The sequence below is a fragment of the Cebidichthys violaceus genome, unplaced genomic scaffold (genome assembly GCF_023349555.1).
Source record: "Cebidichthys violaceus isolate CVI_PGR_0920_01 unplaced genomic scaffold, fCebVio1.0.p SCAF_4, whole genome shotgun sequence".
Lineage (NCBI taxonomy): Eukaryota > Metazoa > Chordata > Actinopteri > Perciformes > Stichaeidae > Cebidichthys > Cebidichthys violaceus.
Window position 1 is genome coordinate 15003794 of NW_027176594.1, and position 19571 is coordinate 15023364.

Sequence of the window (19571 nt, forward strand, 5' to 3'; positions counted from 1 at the left end):
TGATCTCCATCTGGCCCTCAGAGACACACATTCACACGCCTCTGTTGTGGTCTGTTATTTTGAGTCACGGCCTTCCTGATAAGAAGCGGACGGAGGAGTATGGTCGGACGCTGGGATCTGGGGCATAACACCACACAGAGAGGCCCAGTGACTAGTAATACATGGAGATCCTGTAGAGCAAGGTTTATGGCTTCAGAAATACGCCGAGCATGTGGTCAGTAAGTGCTTCTGCAACCCTGAGGCCTGAGGCTGCAGGTCAGTCACTCTCAGATGAAGGTAGTGCACCTTTCACACATGATAAAACACATAATGACCTAAAGAAAGAAGTGTAGCCCATAAGGGACATGTGCTACTGTTTTATACATATTTCTTCTAGGTCTTTGCACAAAGGGGAGGCACATTATTAAAGAGGGAATAAGCAATAATTAGTTAATGAAGTGCTGAAAAATTAAACAATATTGGTGCCTGTTTTTTCATTTTCCCCTTTTCTATCAGTTTGAATTGTCTTATTTCACAATAGACCATGTGGACAAACCAACTAAGGAAGTCTCTAGTGGTGTGACAAGAAAGGGATCCGGTCAAGCCCGCTGATCCACTCTTGTGTCTGTGATGGAGTTTTTGCTTGTTTACCTGTGCTCAATTAGTGATGAATAATAAATAAATATAAATAAAATGAAATCTGAAAGATGTGTACTTTCATGGTGAAATAGATTTTATCTGCACAAACAAAAGGTTCACTATGTGCCTGATAAAGTACATCCAGGAAAATACTTTAAAGTATAACAAAATCTACCCTTTGTTCTGCAAAACTGCAAAAATGTTTCCTTCAGATACTGAGGCGATGATCCTTTAAGTCATCACACTATTATTGAGTTTTCCAGGTCATTTCCAATTAGATTGGAGAGAAGGCCGACGTCTCTACGGCCGATATCTCCCAAACTTGGCAACTCACACCAAAACAATCTAGACTGATAAATAGCGCAACAGGTAAGAGGAAAAATATGTAGTATTTATTTTGAACTGAGTACTTTTTCAACCAGACACATCAATTAACATGAATGAAATAGGAGTCAGCACACACTTTTTGTCCCTGCTGTGAGTCTGAGGCGTCCTCTAGCGGATAAACTGAGCAGCACACCCTCCTCCTCCTCTTCCTCCTCCTCCCCTCCGCTCCGCTCAGGTGAGCTGGTGAATGTTTCACCTGCATGTAATGACGTCGCGACACCCTCAAGAAAAAGAAGTCCATGATCACCTCAGGCTGATGAATGTCTGTAGTTTTTTTTATGTCGAAACGAACTTCAAAGCAGTGAAGACTCGAGTTGAACTTTAGTCAGAGTTTGTGTGCTTTTGTAGACTCGCGCGTTCACCTGTGGGTAGAAAACACGATGTCTTCCTCCGCTATATTTGTGCTGGATCTGAAGGGGAAGGTAAGATTAATGCCCGAGCTGATTGTAGACGCTCATTATTGCGTATTTTCGGCGACACAAGTTATAAACCACCGACTTTACTCCCACTACGGGCTGTTTAGTTAACGTTGTTAACTGTTGCTTTAACTGTTAAACATTAACGGCGCTTGCCTCGTTAAAAATGAATAAAGGGCCTGCGACACACTCATTCATCGGCCTTTTCCTGCTTTACTTCCGGATACATGTCAGTGGAAATACACGCTGCAGCCTTAAGGACTTTAGTGAAGGTGACCATTTGTGTTGCAGCATCTGTAGTCTTCCGTGATGACATTTGTGTCACCATCTTTTTCCTGTTGTTGTCACAGTGCATGGCACAAACAGCCCTTTGTTTCCAGACATAGAACGTAACCTGACACACAAGTTAGTGTTACTGAGTAAACGGAAGCATGTGGTTTCAGGTGTGTGATTAAAAAGAGTGTGTTGATTGTTCAACAAACACGTGTGACATTTCATATGACTTGATCCAAGTGAGCTGCATGAGGTTATAACTAGTTGTATCTTAAGCAGGTGACAGGTTTGACGCGTTTTGCATCTGTATCATCCACATCCACATCCACACCCGAGGGTCTGTAGAACAATTTTATACTGAATGGATCTGACTGCACTTTTATAATATTACAAACATCTTATTGAAATTGAGCTGAAGATTTCAAATCGGGTGTACAAGGCTTCAACTAATGGTTATTTTCATTATTGATTAACCTGCGGAGTGTCTTGTCAATTAATCACTTGTGTAAAGAAATGTCAGAAAAATAGTAAAGGCCAAGGTGATCTCGCCTAATTGTTTGTTTTGTCCCACTAACAGACAAAAAACCACAGATATTTAATTCACTATCACAATAGAGAAGGTGAACCAGCAAGACAACAGAGACACAATTACTAGAAACTGTTTGGTGTTTTTGTTTGAAAATACTTTCATTTCATTTATCAAAGTCCATTAAATAATCAACTGATCAGTTCTGGTGATGAGTTGGGAATTAAGTCAATATGGGATGATTCCTAATACCTAGAATCACCTCGTCAGTGTACTCGTGAGAAGAGTCAATCACACTAATATTGTGATTGTTAATAAAACCTTTTTATTAAACTTTATTTTGAGACGCACAAGTTAAATATTGTTCCATCAGCAGCCGTCCAACATCAGTTCACACGTCTCACTGTTTGCATAATGTACTGTGACAAAATGTTGAATCAAGATCTGCAACATTATTTCTTGTAATTTCTCTAGGAATCTGAGCATTTTTTTCTGTTTTTAAAGCCGCGTCACTAAAGCTGACTTCTTCTCTGTAACTCTTAACCATATTTAGTTAAAAGCACAGTTGTCTGATCCTCGTGTGGTGTCATTCTGCCCCCCGCTCAGGTGTTGATTTGTCGCAACTACAAAGGCGACGTGGACATGGCGGAGATCGACCACTTCCTGCCTTTACTCATGCAACATGAAGAGGAAGGGCTTCTCTGCCCGGTACTGTCGCACGGCAACGTCCACTTCATGTGGATCAAACACAGCAACCTGTACCGTATCCTTGTACTAGATGTGGCTGCCATCTAGTTATTGAAAGTCGTGAAGAAATAATGATAATAATAACGTCACAGATTGTTGAATTTAATCCTTCAATTTGAAATGTCTGGAAGTGAACAATAGCGTTGATCTTAACTGTAGAATACTCCTTGACCTGATCTCTGCACAGTGGTGTCCACGACAAACAAGAACTCCAACGCCTCCCTTGTCTACTCATTTCTATACAAACTAGTCGAGGTGAGTCACACCCCTGTATGTGACTTATAATTGAAATGTTTGTGTGCAGTATTTGTGTGACGAGGCAGTATTGATGGCGATAATCCACAGTAAAACCAGATGAGGCTGTTGTGTGTCGTGTGTATTGTTCAGGTGTTCACAGAGTACTTCAAAGAGCTGGAGGAGGAGAGCATTCAGGATAATTTTGTGGTCGTCTACGAGCTGCTGGATGAGTTGATGGACTTTGGATTCCCTCAGACTACCGACAGCAAGATCCTACAGGAGTGAGGCTTCGCAAGATGCACACGTCATGCGCAGACGTGCATAAATATTATGAGTATTGCTAGAGAGAGTGGCGCTGAATCACAGCAGCGTCTCTTCACAATCCTTGCAGATACATCACTCAGCAGGGCGCCAAGCTCGAGGTGGGGAAATCCAAGGTGCCGACCACCGTCACCAACGCCGTCTCCTGGAGGTCAGAGGGTATCAAATACAAGAAGAACGAGGTCTTTATTGATGTCATCGAGTCCATCAACGTACTGGTAAGACGGGATGAAGGGCTAATTCTTATTGTTTGTGCGAAAATTTGTATCATGTGTGCTGCTCATATCACTTTGACGTAGTTCAAGCTAATTTAGTTTTGCTGTATGGGTCGTAATGGAGCAAGTAGTGCATGAACTTTCTGTATTTTGTACTGCTTTTGTTTTGCCTAATCCATTTGCTGCTTCTTCTTTTAAGTACCTCTAGGAGTGGAGGTACTGCAGTGGCTTCTTCATGTCACAGTACAGGGCGACGATGATATCAATTCATGCTTTTAGTGACGCTGTGCAAACTGTTTGATATTATTTACTCAGTAAGTTGGGAAAAGTAGGTTCTGTCGTGTTTATTTACAGCCATAGAGCCCTCGGCACCGAGTGGTAGAGAGTGCACTCCAAGCGAGATACTTAATGAGTGTCCATCACACAAAAAATTCAAATCTACACCACTGATGTGGTGAAAATAATGGACACCTTTTGATGTTGCTGCAGTGTTTATTCATGTGTATGTGGGTGCTGCAAATATGGGTACTAATTTTTATATTATCATTATTATTCAGTGGGTTTTATTTCCCATCTTATGTTATGCATTCTATTTCATCATTATTTGTATCTTGTTATATCAATAAAAGTTTGTTTTTATTTCTCCATCATTTTTCTTATTTCACATTTTATTTTATGTTTAATATTAAGTCTATTTCCCCTTTTATTGTGCTGCATTTCTTGTATGAAAGGTGCTATACAAATATTGTGTATTATTATTATTATTATTATTATTATTATTAATGAATCACATTGTGCTTTTCATTTAAACAAAGTATTCTCATTAATATTGTTTGTTCAGGTGAATGCCAACGGCAGTGTGATGAGCAGCGACATCGTGGGCAGCATCAAGCTGAAAACGATGCTCTCTGGGATGCCAGAGCTGCGGCTGGGCCTCAACGACCGAGTGCTCTTCGCTCTCACTGGACGTACGTACACTGTTGCCCCAGTTTTTTCTAGCTGGATATGTAGCTCAGCCATCTTGTTATAGTTAATAAATACCACTGATTGTATCGTTATGTGTTCAGGTGACAAGGGAAAGACGGTGGTGATGGAGGACGTGAAGTTCCACCAGTGTGTCCGTCTCTCGCGCTTTGATAGTGATCGAACAATCTCCTTCATTCCTCCAGACGGGGAGTCTGAACTCATGTCGTACCGCATCAACACCCACGTTAGTCCCGTTCAGCACCGTGATGTCTTACTAAAACTTTCGTATTTATCACTAACACCATGTGCCATATTTATGGCTCACACATTGCATTTGATACACGCTTTAAGCCTTATAAATACATGTATGTGTACAATGTCGGAGTACAATAATTGCTGGTATTGCTGGTGTCATATTCTACTGGTTAGAAATGGCGATAGATAGATGGAAATACATGATTTGTTCATTGTGCAAAAGCACAAATTGTGCAGAAATGAGTCTTGCAGTTCCAAAAGCCTTATTTAGCTTTATAGTACTATGCATGTTAACATGTGATTTAAATGAACATATATATATACCCTGAATAATTTGCATATGTTACTGAAGAAAGCCTTTTTACATTGTTTATTTAATGACACCCCATTCATCTCTTCCAGGTGAAGCCTCTGATATGGATTGAATCAGTCATTGAGAAATTCTCTCACAGTAGAGTGGAGATCATGGTTAAGGTACTGACCGACAGTATTGGAAATGTACTGTGAAATATATGTGTCGCTTGAAATGTTCTTTAGAAACCGTCAAGAAAACTGCACAAAAGCAAAAGAATTGGAGCAAAGATTCTCCATACCATGAACTAGCTTTTACAGTAACCGTTGTGTTGTATTTTTAGGCGAAGGGGCAATTTAAAAAACAGTCTGTGGCAAATAATGTGGAGGTGAGGGTCCCCGTCCCCAGTGATGCCGACTCACCCAAGTTCAAAACCAGCACCGGCAATGCCAAATATGTGCCCGAGAAGAACATGGTGGTGTGGACCATCAAGTCTTTCCCTGTAAGAAAACAACACATGTACCTTTTTGACTTCAAGTTGTATTACTTTCTTTACGGTATTTTTGCAGTTGATGTTCTGATCAAAGATTGGAACTTGTTTTGTATTTAACTCTTTGTCTTTGTTCTTGTCTGTCCATCTCTCTGCATGTCTGTCTAATCCATTTCTCTGTGTGTGCATCCATCCAGGGAGGCAAAGAGTTTCTAATGAGAGCTCATTTTGGTCTGCCGAGTGTGGAGAACAATGAGCTTGAGGGCAAACCTCCCATTACTGTCAAATTTGAGATCCCATACTTCACAGTCTCAGGAATACAGGTGTGTGTGTATTTGTACCGAGTCTCTCCGTTGATGTCAAACAATCCAAAAATGTAGCCTGTGGTGGTATGAGTCAAGTCCACCTGTGAGCAGAAGACATTTGTACCGGATCTGGAGCATGTCAGAGCATGATGTATCTTGTTTATATATTGATTTGTACAATTATAAAACTCAGTCACCTGAGAAGATCACAGCTTTGCATAGGGGTGTTTACAGCCCGTGCATTGTCAAGTCCGGTCCTGTTAGAGCTGATATTATGCACTCAGACTGGAAATCTAGTTCTAATTTGAGTTCCTGATGCACATTAATGTGTCTTGCCTCAACACGATTGTGTCTCCCTCACTCTTTTTCACCAGGTGCGATATATGAAAATCATTGAGAAAAGTGGTTACCAGGCTTTACCGTGGGTCCGGTACATTACACAGAGTGGAGGTAGCTAATTCATTCATATTTTTCCATTAGACCTCAATACGACTTACTGATTTCAGAACTTACTATACTATTTAAGCAAGTGGTCAGATACACATGGATGTGGAAATTGAATCATATTTCACTTTTATAATCCCCCTTACATTTGTTCTCTTTCTATTTAGACTACCAGCTGAGGAGCAATGTGTAAAGCCTGCTGTATTCCAACAGGACCTCCAGAAGAACATCAATACTGACCACTTTAACTGGACTGAAAGAATGTCTTGAAATTTCACCTACTCTATTTAATGCCAGCACTCTTGTTTTATGAAATCTGTGTGCAACTTGATTTTAATGTTTATATTGTAGGATCACTGCAGATTATTTAAATGCTTAATGCAATTATTCCTTTAAACAATTTGTCATTTGTGACCTTTGTATTTTAGTTGTTCCCCTTGTTTTTCTCACTACTTTGCCATGCCATATATGGACTGATTTTGTCCCCATAGTCATACATTGTGCAGTCACGAAAATCCGCCTAAAATTAAAAACTTACACCCGCCTTTTTTTCACATTTGCCTCTGGAGAAGTACAACCACAGGTCAGAAATGCGAATGAACTGCCCTTTGAAGACATCAACGTATACAAATCGCCCGCTTTCTTCGCTACGTGTTCTGATTGGTCGACTGCTGCTGTTACCACAGTGATAGTGTAGTAACAGAGTTGTATCCCCGCCTCTTATACCATATATGGAAGAGCAACACCCTCTGGGCGAGCTGTGATTGGTCAGCGTGTGTTCTCTCCAATGTTTGTAAATTGTAGTCTGGAGACACCGCTGTGTAGATCTCAGCGCGCAAATGTATTTTCTAATGTTGATAAACTTTCCCAGTTTGGATTTTATTTAAAAACTACTGGTCTTAAGAAACAGCGGGATTGAAGAGCATTGCGACGTTGTGGATATAAAGGAACCGAACAAGGTAACGTTATGCTTAAAAGCTCTATAGTTTGTCTCTTTTTTTAAGTGTTAGCGGTTAGCCTGTATGCTAATTGTTTGTAGGATTCAGTAGAGGTGACTTGTCTCTCTCTCCCGGTGTAGCTAATGTTTTTACAGAGCTCTGGTGTTAAAAGGCAAGGTTTGTAAAACGAGCTGATGTAACATTATGCTAGCATAGTCGGATAACATGGCGTCAACTGAAGCGTACGTTAGCCCGGATGCTGTAGTAGCTAGCTAGCGATGTCTTCCTAAATCCCGACTTAATGTTACCTCTACATTATTATACGTGTATTGCCAACATGAGGAGCCCTTGGCTGACTTTCGGTCTAACGGTTGTACATCTCCCACCGACCAGGCAGAAAGAGACTATAATGGTCCTTAGTCAGATGGATGCCGGTAAAGCTTTGACGTCGGCAGCAGCCAAAGGGAATACGAGCGAAGTGCAGCGGATCCTGGAGGAATGCAGAGTGCACCCCGATACTCTCAATGAGTTCGGCAGGACTGCGCTACAGGTGAGTGCCAAAACCCCAGCAATAACGATACCGGTTTCATATTCACGGAGGTAACGTTATTAACTCCATAAACATGTTCTGTAGCAATAACTAAGATCAAGTGGTTCGTTGGTTGAGACTCATCTCCTGTCCTCGTGACATAACATTACACATGGCTGCTTTGGATTTTTACCTGTTATGAATGTTATAGCACCGTGTATTAAGACAGTCTGTTTTATTTTAGAGTAAGTTATATATTACTGTCAGCCAAATCCCAGTACTTGAGATTGCCTGGAAACCAGATCAACTTCAGCAAAATGGGGAATATGTGATGTTTTGACTCGCTAGAAATAGGATATACACTAGTAGCCAATTTATTTAGTACTCTTTAAACTAATGGCATTCTAATACAACAGCCTTTCTACCTTCATGAAGGTTATATGTTCAGTTTTGGTTTAAACTATTTAAGAGAGGTGTTGAACTGTGGTCTTATAGAGGCTCTATTTGTGGTGCTGTCTGTTATTAGAGGTGTTTCTAATATGTTGTCCGCCCTATTTATATAAATGAACACTAAAGAGTAAGGCTGTGATTAACAATGGTTTCCTCTTGTCATTTAATCTCTTGAAAAGTTTGGTTTATAAAACGTCAGAAATGGAATCATCCATACAGTTTCCCAGACCTCGAGGTGACATCTGACAACAGTCCAAACCCCAAAGACATTGACTTTACAATAAAGTGACAACTGATTGTATAAAGATGGCTGTAATGTCATTACCGTATTTTATATCCCCATTAACATAGTTACTGTATTTATTTATTTGATTCTTCAGCAGGGCCCACTTCACATATTTACTTGTAGGTGACATTCAGGGCCAAACTTAAACATGTAATTGTGATCTCTGTGACATGAAACTGTATTTGAGAGCATCTAGTCTCAACTTGCTATTTACACATCGGTGTTGAATTGACTGCGCTCTCTTCCGCTCTCCTCCGATATCTCCTGCAGGTGATGATGATGGGGAACTCCAAGATCGCCAGTTTGTTATTGGAAAAGGGAGCAGACCCCAACGTCCAGGACAAACATGGGATAGCGCCTGTCCACGATGCGGCCCGAACCGGATTCCAGGACACTCTGCAGGTTCTGGTAGAGTACGGTGCTTCGGTAAACCTCCCGGACCAGAGCGGCGCCCTGCCTATCCACATTGCCATCCGGGAAGGCCACCGGGATGTTGTGGAGTTCTTGGCGCCGCGGTCTGACCTGAAGCACACCAACATAAGCGGCCAGACAGCGATAGACGTGGCCCGGGCCTCATGTGTGCCCGATATGATGGACTTGCTTTTCGCTCACATTCATAGTTAGTCAGAAGTCTGGGGGCCTTCTGGGTAACCCTAATCTGACTTTGTTTTTGCTTCAAACCTGGTGACTTGAATTCATTGCTGTTTAAAGGATTATTTTTCTTGTTAATAGTGGCTCAGCATTAATATGTGACACGGGACATATTGTCCTGGCAGCTTATTTTCAGTGGATGGGTGGCTATATACAGTAGACACCTCTTTTGCACAGTGCAATTTAGGCACCTTATATATCTGTTTTCACTTTTAATTGGGAGTGCACATTTGTAGATAGTTTCCCCAGTGTTTTGTAATTATTGCATTATTTCCATTATGAAACAGTTGAAACCTTATGTGTTTTTAAACACTTTTACAAAACGTGACGTGGTGCACCCTGATTGCTTTTCATAGTTTTGTTTCTATTAATTAGATGTACTTAGACTTTGAATTTACTCTTATTTATTGTTGGAATAGGACTGAATATTCCCGTGACTTTGTAAATAGCATCATTTATTGTGATTTGTTAAAATGTTATTTATATAAATAATTTTAAAACAAAAGTGAGATTATTCACTTTGCTATTTGAAGAAGCAAACACAAAATAAAGTGTTGAACTTGAAGTCTTGAAGTCAGTTTTCATTTTAAACCGAAGTTGTAAATTAGACTTAAAGTTTTTCCCCTACATTTATTTTATTCCTGGTGGTGTGGAGAAGGCTTTAAAGCAGCATTCAAACCAATACGGCGGGCAGTGTTTCCCAACCTCATGATGATCATGATTGATGAAAGATGACAAAACCACATTCTGCGACATAAATGTGTTTTTTGTTTTTTTCTGACTTTTTAATTGGCACTTTTTCTTGGGAAATCCTGGAAAGTTTAATCTCTTCTGTCCTATAATAATAATAATAATAATAATAATAATTTAAATGTAAATAATCAAAGGTGGTGCTGCTCACAACTCAATGACTTGTTTGCAACAAGGGGCTCCTAGTAGACTTCGTTTTGAGGTGTCGGAAGGCAAAAGGTTTGGGAACCCCTGACTGACTTTAAGTCTTCACCAACTTTAAGATTCTACCATAAATACTTTTAACAATGAGATCCAAACAAACACTTGAAGTATAAAATCAATTTACGAAAACTTTCCTTTGTTAAACACTAACAATATTTCCCTTTACATCTTTAATAACCTGATGTACTCTACCTGTAGACAAGAGTGTGCTGTCTGTGACTGTTAACTCCATGTATCATCAAGTGTTGAGCTCTTCCCCAAGGTGATTCATCGAGGGCATTTACAATACCTGCACACTGGAATGCACTGCGCAGTGAAAACCCTCAAAGGTCATGCAGATAGCTGGATTAAAACTCAAGATGAATGAGGGCCCTGTTGTGTTGAGGCTGGTAGGTAACGGTGGCACAGTTTGCTGATGTTTGTGGGGGCTGCTATAGTAGTACAATGGGCATTTTGTTTGCTTGTGTGCCACGAGCCAACTCCACCAGCCGAGGAGGGAGATGCAGTTCAGCTGCTGTGCTGCAGGACCGCTGTGTGGAGACCAGTATGTTGCTGTGGTTACTGTTTACGCCATGTGCACTTCTCACAAATAGACTTGACAAACAATTGCGCAGGAAAGTAACATTACTCTAGTACTGTCCTTAAGTACAATTTTGAAGTACTTGTACTTTCCTTGAGTATTTCCATATTGTGCAACTTACTTAAATTTCAGAAGGAAATATTGTTCTCTTTACTCCAATACATTTTTTTTTTCATCAACTAAAGTTACTAGTTCACTGCAAAATATACATACAAACTAAGTAATCAGCTTATGAGATATGACTAATGGTAATTTTCTTAAGTACCCTGGAAAACATGAACTTCAATTTGGCTCATCATTGAAATTATCCTTATACATTAATAACAATAATTTAACACTCCATGGTCCTATATTTCTGCCTTATGAGTACGTTGTTTGATACTTTATGTACATTCAGAAGATTATACCTTTGTACTTTTTGGGAAAAGTTTGATTACAAGACTTCTACTCATAATGGAGTATTTGTTTTACGGTGTTGCTACTTATACGTTGAAATCCTGTTTCCACCACTGCAGTCTGCATTACTCATGTTGTTTTTCACCTTCCTGTTTCAGATTTACATAGTCATGGACGCCAGCAGGGAGCTGCACAGTCCAGCCAGCCACAGTATTTGACTTTTGAGCATTGAACAACTCTACTGGAGCAGCTCAAGGTTAAATGCCCAATTAATGTACTTCAGCCGTCGTTGTTAAGTCATTACCCTTCTGTAATAAAGACTCACAACTATAAATCATAGTTATTTATACATATATAAAACAGTTGTAAACATGATAGTCTCAGGCCGACCTGCCTCCAGCCACTAGGTAGAGCTCCCTTATTTCACGAGCACTATTGTGAGTGTGTTGCTGGATGTGCAAATAGTCCCTGTATAAACACTGTTGTGGTTTGTTTGTTCTGCAGATTGGGAGGGTTGACGAGTTTGCAAGAATAAGTACGAAAGAAAATATAGTCTCAGCCTACTCATACACATAGACGTGTGGGAATACATGATGACAACACTGAGGGAGAGTACGGTATGAATAACACAAAGGAGTTAACTGTTGAACACACCCGGTTGATGGAGTGGGTGTCAGTGGTGATAGTTTATCTTCTTTCTTTTTTATTCTTAGACTCCTCATCCAAAAGGAAGCCCCTTAACCTCCCTTTTAGAGCTGCATTAATAAGTCATTTTTTAAGCAAAAATGTCAAAGATTTGCAGCTTTTCTTCGTCTTACAGTCTAATAAAAATGATTATCTTAGGATGGTAGACCGTTAATCGAACACAAGACATTTGAAGACATCACCTTGGGCTGTTTTGTTTTTCTAGACCTAATGGTTAATCAAGAAGATAATCTGCAAATTAATAGAGAATGAAAATGATGGATTAGTTGCGTCTCCCACTCTCTTTCTGTCATGATAGTAAAAGTAAATACAGGGTGAAGGAGTTAAAGGATAGATAACTCTTTTTTTATATTGTGTCTTAAAGGTGCAGTGTGTAGGATTTGCAGCATTTAGCTTTGCAACCAACTGAAACTTCTATGAGCTAAACGTGTGGAGAATTATGGTAGCAGACGCGAAATCTTGAAATCTAGAAATCTAGAAATCTAGAAATCTAGAACCAATGTTTGGTTTGTCCATTCTGGGCTACTGTAGAAACATGACAGCACTAAATAAAAGATACCTTTAAAAAAAATTCCTTTTCTGCCAATAAATCCCCCTAAATGCTACACACTGTTTCTTTAATACTCCCTATACGCACATACAGTGAAAGAGTTATTGGTGTAATACAACTACAATGTAAGAAAACAGGGAAAAACTCAACGGTCTTCTTTCTGTGTAAGAATGCATTTTGACATTCAGCAGAGGATAATATGAGGCTTCAACAGTCTGAGTTAGACAAGTCAGTCAGTTAGTCTCCCCTGACTGTTTTTCTTTTCCTTTTCTCTTCACGGCCCATGCTGACAGGAGCAAAAATCAGTGACCAATAACCTTTTAATGTCTGCAGTGGTATGTTTGTGTTGTATAAAGAGATGCAACACAATATCCAAATCCTTTCAGCAACCATATCATCCAAGATAGTCACTCAGTGGTAAAATAATATAAAGTGTTTGATGAGTTATGAACTTTGACACCACTGTCATACTGAAAACTTGTGGTGAAATCAGAGATGGTGAGTCACTGTAAACTGTCCACCCTTCAACTCAGTTCATCAAGCTGCAGGGAATCACAGCCTGTAGAAAAACAACATCCGGATATTTCAGACCTTAAAACAGAAATTCTCAGGGCAGTAAAGAGCTTCCCAATCTGATTTTCAAATGTAAATACTGCATCAGTAAAGCCAGACATAAAGGCACAGTGCACAGGTATGACTCTGGCACCATTTCAGACTCAAGTCTGACTGAAGATATCACTACTGGCAACTTAAAGCAACCCTCCTGGAGACATAACATGTTGTTAGTTGTTTCCAGCCAAACCTTAGTCACAATGATACTATCTCATCTGTTTGGGTTAATGCTGGTGACACACTTGGCTGCTGCCTTCAGGGAGGAAAATACATACGCAAATGATTGACAAAGCATTATGACATTAGCAGCTTTTTTTGGAGGACAAATTGCAGTGTTGTACTCTGATGAAATCCAACTAAATGATAAAATATTGACAAAATAAACACTGTGTGGCAGTGTAGGAAGGTCAGTGTATTCACCGGTATTACTGAGGTATGTCTGTAAAATTACTGACAGGATCCCATTTTGTAGCCATGCAAGCCAGGACATGACAGCACTGCAGTTCAGGCTGAAAAGTGTAAGCCCGGGCTGAGTACAGGAATACAGGAAGAAACAGAGTGTGCACTTATTTGTTTAAGAGAGACTGAGCAGAGTAAACTCCAAGCGAAATTAATCCAACTGAAAGCACCTAATGTATCCTTCATCCTAAAACTACGCATAATCATTTTATTGTCTTGCGTCAGTGTGTTCAAAAGGCACTGTAATTGTATTTGGGCCAGAGTGTGATGTACAAAATGTGCAATCAGATAAACATTGTATTTTTAGGTCATATTTACATCTCACTGTTTAAGTTCCAGCTGCTTAACAGGAAATCATTCTTAATATAATGTAACAGAAGAAGAATGAATACTCAATATAGGATCACTCATCCAAAAGGTATTTTAAAAGACAGCAGTTTAATTGTATTTCTCTTTGTTAATTAGTTTCACTTATCATCTTGCTGATTTGACTTCTGATTTATAATCCCACGAATGATTTCAGCCTTCTCTGTTTGACTGAATATGTAAACAGAGAGATGAATACCTTTTATTCTGCTACTGAAAGGCTTTTTCTCCCTCCACTTGTTCAGTGTCTGAAAGGGAGCAACATGAGCCACCTCACTGTGGGAAACACCTCCTCATGCTGTGCAAACCTGTCCAACGGGATACGGCACGGTTACAAATCCCATGACTTGTGCTCTGAAGAATCCACAAAATATTCAGTAAACAGAGAATACACTATTTTATTTGTGTAAAGTGTTGAGCCCTTGTCTTGTCAACAGTATTAAAAAAAAGGCATTGTTATGGTTGATTTTTCACTCATTGACACATAATTGAATGCACATTTCATGATGAATGGTTTTATAGATGTGTTTTCTAGTGTTTGGTTGTCCTTTTGTGGTCAATCATGGTTATGGTTTCTCTTTTTATGCTGTTTTATATGAGACATTCCACCTAGTGGCATGGATTAATACTCTGTTAATGCTGTTTTCAGACCACCATAGACCACCATACACTGAGAGAAGATGAGTCAGCAACAGCCCTTAGCTCCACAAACTCAGCGATTAGTCAACTTGCTTCGTACATCTAATGGCAGCAGATCCAGCAGGTTGTCCTCCACTATCAGTCCACTGAGATTCAGCAGGGGACAGTTCTCTATCTCCACAGGTAGAGACTCCAGACGGTTCCCTTTAACCTCCAGCCGGACCAGCTGGGCCAGGCTGGCCACTCTGGGGCTGAGATCCGACAGGCAGTTGTTTCCAAGAGCCAACGTCTTTAGCCTTTTACAGGAGAACAGCTCCTCTGGCAGCATCTCTAGGGAGTTGAAAGCAGCGGAGAAGAACTGGAGGCCCTGCAGGATGCCCACCTCAGGAGGAAGAGAGGTGAGCTGGTTGTGGGAGACATCGAGGTGCCTGAGTTTGGTGCAATAAAACAGCCGAGAGGGAAGCTTTCGTAGGTTGTTCCAGCTAACGTCCAGCGTCTCCAGGGTGTGCAGCTTACTGATGTGATCAGGGATGTAAGTGATTTTGTTGTGCCACAGTTTTAGTGTCACCAATCGGCGGCAATGCTGCAAGCTCAGGATCTCCTCCACAGTGGTGAGTTTGTTTTCCTTCAGGTCCAACTCCTGCAGATTGTTCAGGCTGAAGACGGCACTTGGGATGCGCTCCAGCTCGCAGTCCACCAGCTCCAGCGAGACTATGTTGGTTAACTTCTTCAGGCAGCTAAAAGCTTGGAGCTTGACGCCTTCGTTATAGATGCACAACCGCTGCAGCTGCAACGCAACATCCACTATGCTGGGTGGGATCTTAGTAAGGTTGGAGCGGATATCGAGGACTCTCAGAGCTCTAAGCTGACGAAGAGATTCCAGGGTGGCACTTTTGGACACCTCACTGACTAAAGGACCACTCAGATGTAACTCCTCCAAGCTATGCAGGGTGTACATCCACATAGGCACCTCTTCTAAACTTTCAAAATGTAGACACAGCACCTTCAAATGTGCCTTGAGGTGGTTCAGGGCAGAAAGCTGGAGTTTTGCAGGGCAGAAGACCAGCGATAACTCCCGAAGAGAATCCAGTTTTGCTACACTAGCTGGGATGATGACATTATTAACTTGCTCCAGTTTGAGCGATTCCACTTCAGGAATCTCAAAGACGGTGTCGGGGAGCCCCGGCAACATTGAAAGGTGGAGCTCCAACCGGTTGCTTGAGTTCTTGGCGAGGCGGGTACGCAGCTTTTTGACGGTCCACACGTAGTTGAGGTTGAGCTGATGGAGATGGCTCTCGCTGACCTCGGAAAGAAAGACGGCAAATCTCTTAGAGTACAGAGCATCATATTGGTCCACAAGGTGCAGGAGGAACGCAAAGTCGTTCTTCACATCCGGTATGTCGTTGATGCCCGTCTCCAGTCGGACCTGCTCAAAAGAGTACTCCTTCAAAGGTCTATGAAACTGCCAGTAGAGGGTGTAGATGCACAGAAGTCCGTACACTCCCACGAAGCAGATATAGCAGTAGGCAAGCTTGGAGAAAATATGTGCTTTGTTGTGGTTACAGCAATAGATATCAAAACCAGTCAGCTCAGGGGGAACATAACAGCGCACTATTATCTCAATGTTCGGTACCAGCACCGCCGTGTAGATAATGATTAAAAGGAACTTGAAGACTTTCAGTGATGTTTGTAGCACATACATGACATACAAGATGTCTGCTTCCTCTACATGAGTTCTGAACTTCTTCACCTTTTCAAACAGAGCTTTGGCCTGCTCTCCCTCCTTCTTATCCAAGACGGAGGGGGCCGACTGAAGCTCCGGGTTTTTCTTTTCTGGGTTAGACTTGACAGACGAGGAGCGAAGAAGCAGTCCCGTAGTCTCCTCGTCATCTGCTCGTCGATCTGTGGAATCTTTTGACATGGTGTTCTTCCTCCAACTAACCAGCTTCTCCTCTCCTCTTTCCTCAGAAACCTCACTCAGGGCCCTTGTGGTCCAGGGAGAATCGAAGCACTTCCCAAGGATGGTAACGAACAGGTCAAGTTTAGAAGATGTCCCAGGGAACTTGAACCAGAAGCTGCTTGCTACCATGAAGATCATAGTGTGGATCACAACGAGGTATGGGAAGAACTTTGCAAACCAGTGGACAAACTTCTCGTAGCAATAGTGGTTGACAAACACATACTGCGGGATTTCTAGGTTGTTCCTGCGACCAAACACCTCCTTGATAACGGGCTTTTCAGGTGGGACCAATGTGTGCTGTGACGTCTCGTTGTCCCTGTAGGTCCGGATGTAGTTGCAGTCGATTGCTTCAGGCGTCTTGCTGGTGAAGGGGGTGGGCAGGCAAGAAATCTTGTCTTGGGTGAGCTGTGGAAGACAGATGAATGAAAAAATAAATCGAACAAATTATTTGCTACATATAAACTGTGTTGTACAGTATGTAACCATAACCTTAGCCATGATAAAAGTATATCTGAGGCCTTGTCCACACGTACACGAGTATTTTTGTAAACTGGGGTTTCCTTCTTCGTTCTCCAACAAAAAGACTTTGGAGTGTTAGATAATGTAGCAGTGACCTGCACTGAGCATTCTGACGCCTCTGTTCCTCAATATAGTGGAAGATAACAGCACATTTATGTGTAGACATGTCAAGACGTGTTAGAAAGGTTATTTAGCCACATTCACCATTCATGGAGGTAGTTAATGCCGCTGTTGTGCGACATGTCGCCTCATGAATGATGCCTCACAACGAAGAAAACAGGGCACACTCTTGACTTTACAAGCTCAGTTTTCCCTTTCTCCACTGAAAACGTAGTTTCTGAAAATGTTCGGGCTGGTTAGAGTTTTACAAAAACAAAAAAGCGTTTTTAATGACACGCATATAAATTGCTCTGTTTACCAAAATGCCTGTGTATGTGTGAACTAATGGACAACAACAAGATCTCTGTGTATTCACCATCTTACAAAAAGAAAAGAAAACACAAACTCAATTTTTTCAACATTTCAAAATGTTGATGCATATTGAAACTGCTAAATACTAACAGGTGACAAATTAAAGATAAAACTTGAAAACCAGCACAGAAAAGAAGGAATATCCTTTGAAAGAATGTCACCCGCCTGTATTTTGTGTCCAAAAAAGTTTAGTGCATTTGTTGGGGACTGTTTTTTGCGGTTGATTAATATACATTTGGTGCTGTAGTGAGTATACACAGCAGCTGGACGGGGTAGGATTGATTCAAATCACAATAAATATGTTCATAGTAATGAATAAACTAGGACAATTAACTGTCTCTATACTTTTGTTCTTTAATACAGCAGCACAGACACCTTTCTCACTGTCTACAGGGAGACAGGGTGTTAATGAAAGAAAGAAATAAGAAGCAGAACTTGTCTTTACATGTTATTTAATTTGCTTTCCTTTGTGCTATTTCTAATGTGACACAGAAATGATAATCAGGTGGTGAGAGACACATTAAGCAACAAGTTAGTGGTCTGAACTGCAGTAAGTGGGTCAGGAGAGACATGTTAATTCAGTTTGACTGTCTGTGTTTTTGCATGACTTGGAGGTCAGATAATGTAGGAATTAAACAGAGAGGAGGAAACCAAAAAATCCTCTGATATGCCACAGTAGATACACAAAATGCAAACGTTTTACCCTCATCGTGCAGAATGTTAGATTACATAGGTAAGTAAAACCTATGTTTCTAAATCGGTGTAATCAATCATTTAAAGATTAATGAGCATATGATCACAAAGTGTCTGGTTTCTAGGTGCCTCACCTGCAAGGTGCACCCAAAGACGCCAATCATCAGCATAGCAACGCACAGGTACTCTGAGAAAACATCCCACCACGGTTTCAGGACCCGATACTTTGAGTTCTGCTCCGCGCCGAAGTTTCTGAATTCACCCACTGGGATCATCCTGGCTGCTGCTCCACACTGATGAAATAAAAGAGCGACGGTGAACACCGAAGCATAAAATTGACTTTCAAAACATTGCAGTCTCTGGAGAACAATTTTTAAAATGATATGACACAAATAGACTGATGATGTACCGAGATAGAATACGCAGGACTGTAGAGACAAGCTATAGGCATCTCTGGCCTTGAATGAATGATCGTGGGCGGATTTAAAGTGGATAAACTAGTTTGACAACAACGTTAACAGATAGGAACTCCTTCGGGAAAGGGCTGAGGTCATTGTTTTTCGATAGGCCTACTTTTCCCTGATAATTATAAAGTTAGAGGGTAAAGACTACTTGCTCAACCCCTGTAATAATACCACTAAATCCATATTTGTTTATTCGCCTTTTTAGTTTCTGAAGAAATGTGACACTTGGCCACTAAACAAATAGACAAAGCATTGCAGCAGACCAAACATTTCGTGGGACTTAAATCGTATTTATAAACGATGTTTTTTTGTTTAGTTTACAATTATTAAAAAGTCGTTTCGAAATCACATCATGTCAGATACGCTACTGGACGTCATAGCTGCAAAAGCACAAGACATTTGAGTGTTATACGTTTATAACCGTTCATCAACTTTCATATCTTAAAAATAGTTTCAGTTTGTCTCTACAGTATCAGCATAACAGTCAAGTAAAAAAACAAAAAACTGTCGTTTTCAGCTTTAACCAGGTGAATTTCACATACCTGCGTCCGAGGGGGATCCACTAGTGTCCGGTGGGAGTCGGGAGCCGATACTCATCGTTAAAGACGAGCACACCGGTGTCAAGTTGGCAGGTAACAACACAAAACATCCGGACAAGATTTTCAAAATAAACCTATTCTTAACAAGCAAGTCCAACCCCCTCGAGCGCTAACTTTACAAGCAATGAAGAAAAAGACTTTGGCCCTACTGTACTACATTAAAGTATATTTATTCCCCAAATCTCTTCTCACAGCTCATAGTACTCCTAGCTGCAATTTCAGAGCTGTGACATTAACTCTTTTACTTGTTGTACTTTA

General features: G+C 40.8%; 3 protein-coding genes across 4 annotated transcripts; 2 read left to right on the top strand and 1 right to left on the bottom strand.

Annotated features, from left to right (window-relative positions):
- The first annotated feature begins 1182 nt into the window (after positions 1-1182).
- ap1m2 (adaptor related protein complex 1 subunit mu 2) lies at positions 1183-7036 on the top strand. Its single transcript, XM_068727341.1, has 12 exons — positions 1183-1427; positions 2827-2983; positions 3155-3222; positions 3355-3485; positions 3596-3743; positions 4582-4708; positions 4808-4950; positions 5364-5435; positions 5597-5755; positions 5941-6066; positions 6423-6498; positions 6660-7036. The coding sequence occupies exons 1-12, from the start codon at positions 1386-1388 to the stop codon at positions 6683-6685; spliced, it is 1275 nt and encodes a 424-aa protein (XP_068583442.1). The 5' UTR covers positions 1183-1385; the 3' UTR covers positions 6686-7036.
- Positions 7037-7132: 96 nt separating this feature from the next.
- cdkn2d (cyclin-dependent kinase inhibitor 2D (p19, inhibits CDK4)) lies at positions 7133-9844 on the top strand. Of its 2 annotated transcripts, none has more exons than XM_068727342.1 (3): positions 7133-7451; positions 7824-7980; positions 8966-9844. In XM_068727342.1, the coding sequence occupies exons 2-3, from the start codon at positions 7840-7842 to the stop codon at positions 9317-9319; spliced, it is 495 nt and encodes a 164-aa protein (XP_068583443.1). In that variant the 5' UTR covers positions 7133-7451; positions 7824-7839; the 3' UTR covers positions 9320-9844. The 2 variants fall into 2 exon arrangements, with proteins under 2 accessions (XP_068583443.1, XP_068583444.1); XM_068727343.1 differs by having other exon boundaries at positions 7828-7980.
- A 4497-nt stretch (positions 9845-14341) lies between these two features.
- On the bottom strand, positions 14342-19327 carry si:zfos-323e3.4 (volume-regulated anion channel subunit LRRC8C). Its single transcript, XM_068726989.1, has 3 exons — positions 19257-19327; positions 18385-18543; positions 14342-16972 (listed from the first exon to the last, which is right to left on the bottom strand). The coding sequence occupies exons 2-3, from the start codon at positions 18523-18525 to the stop codon at positions 14681-14683; spliced, it is 2433 nt and encodes an 810-aa protein (XP_068583090.1). The 5' UTR covers positions 18526-18543; positions 19257-19327; the 3' UTR covers positions 14342-14680.
- Between the last annotated feature and the right edge of the window lie 244 nt (positions 19328-19571).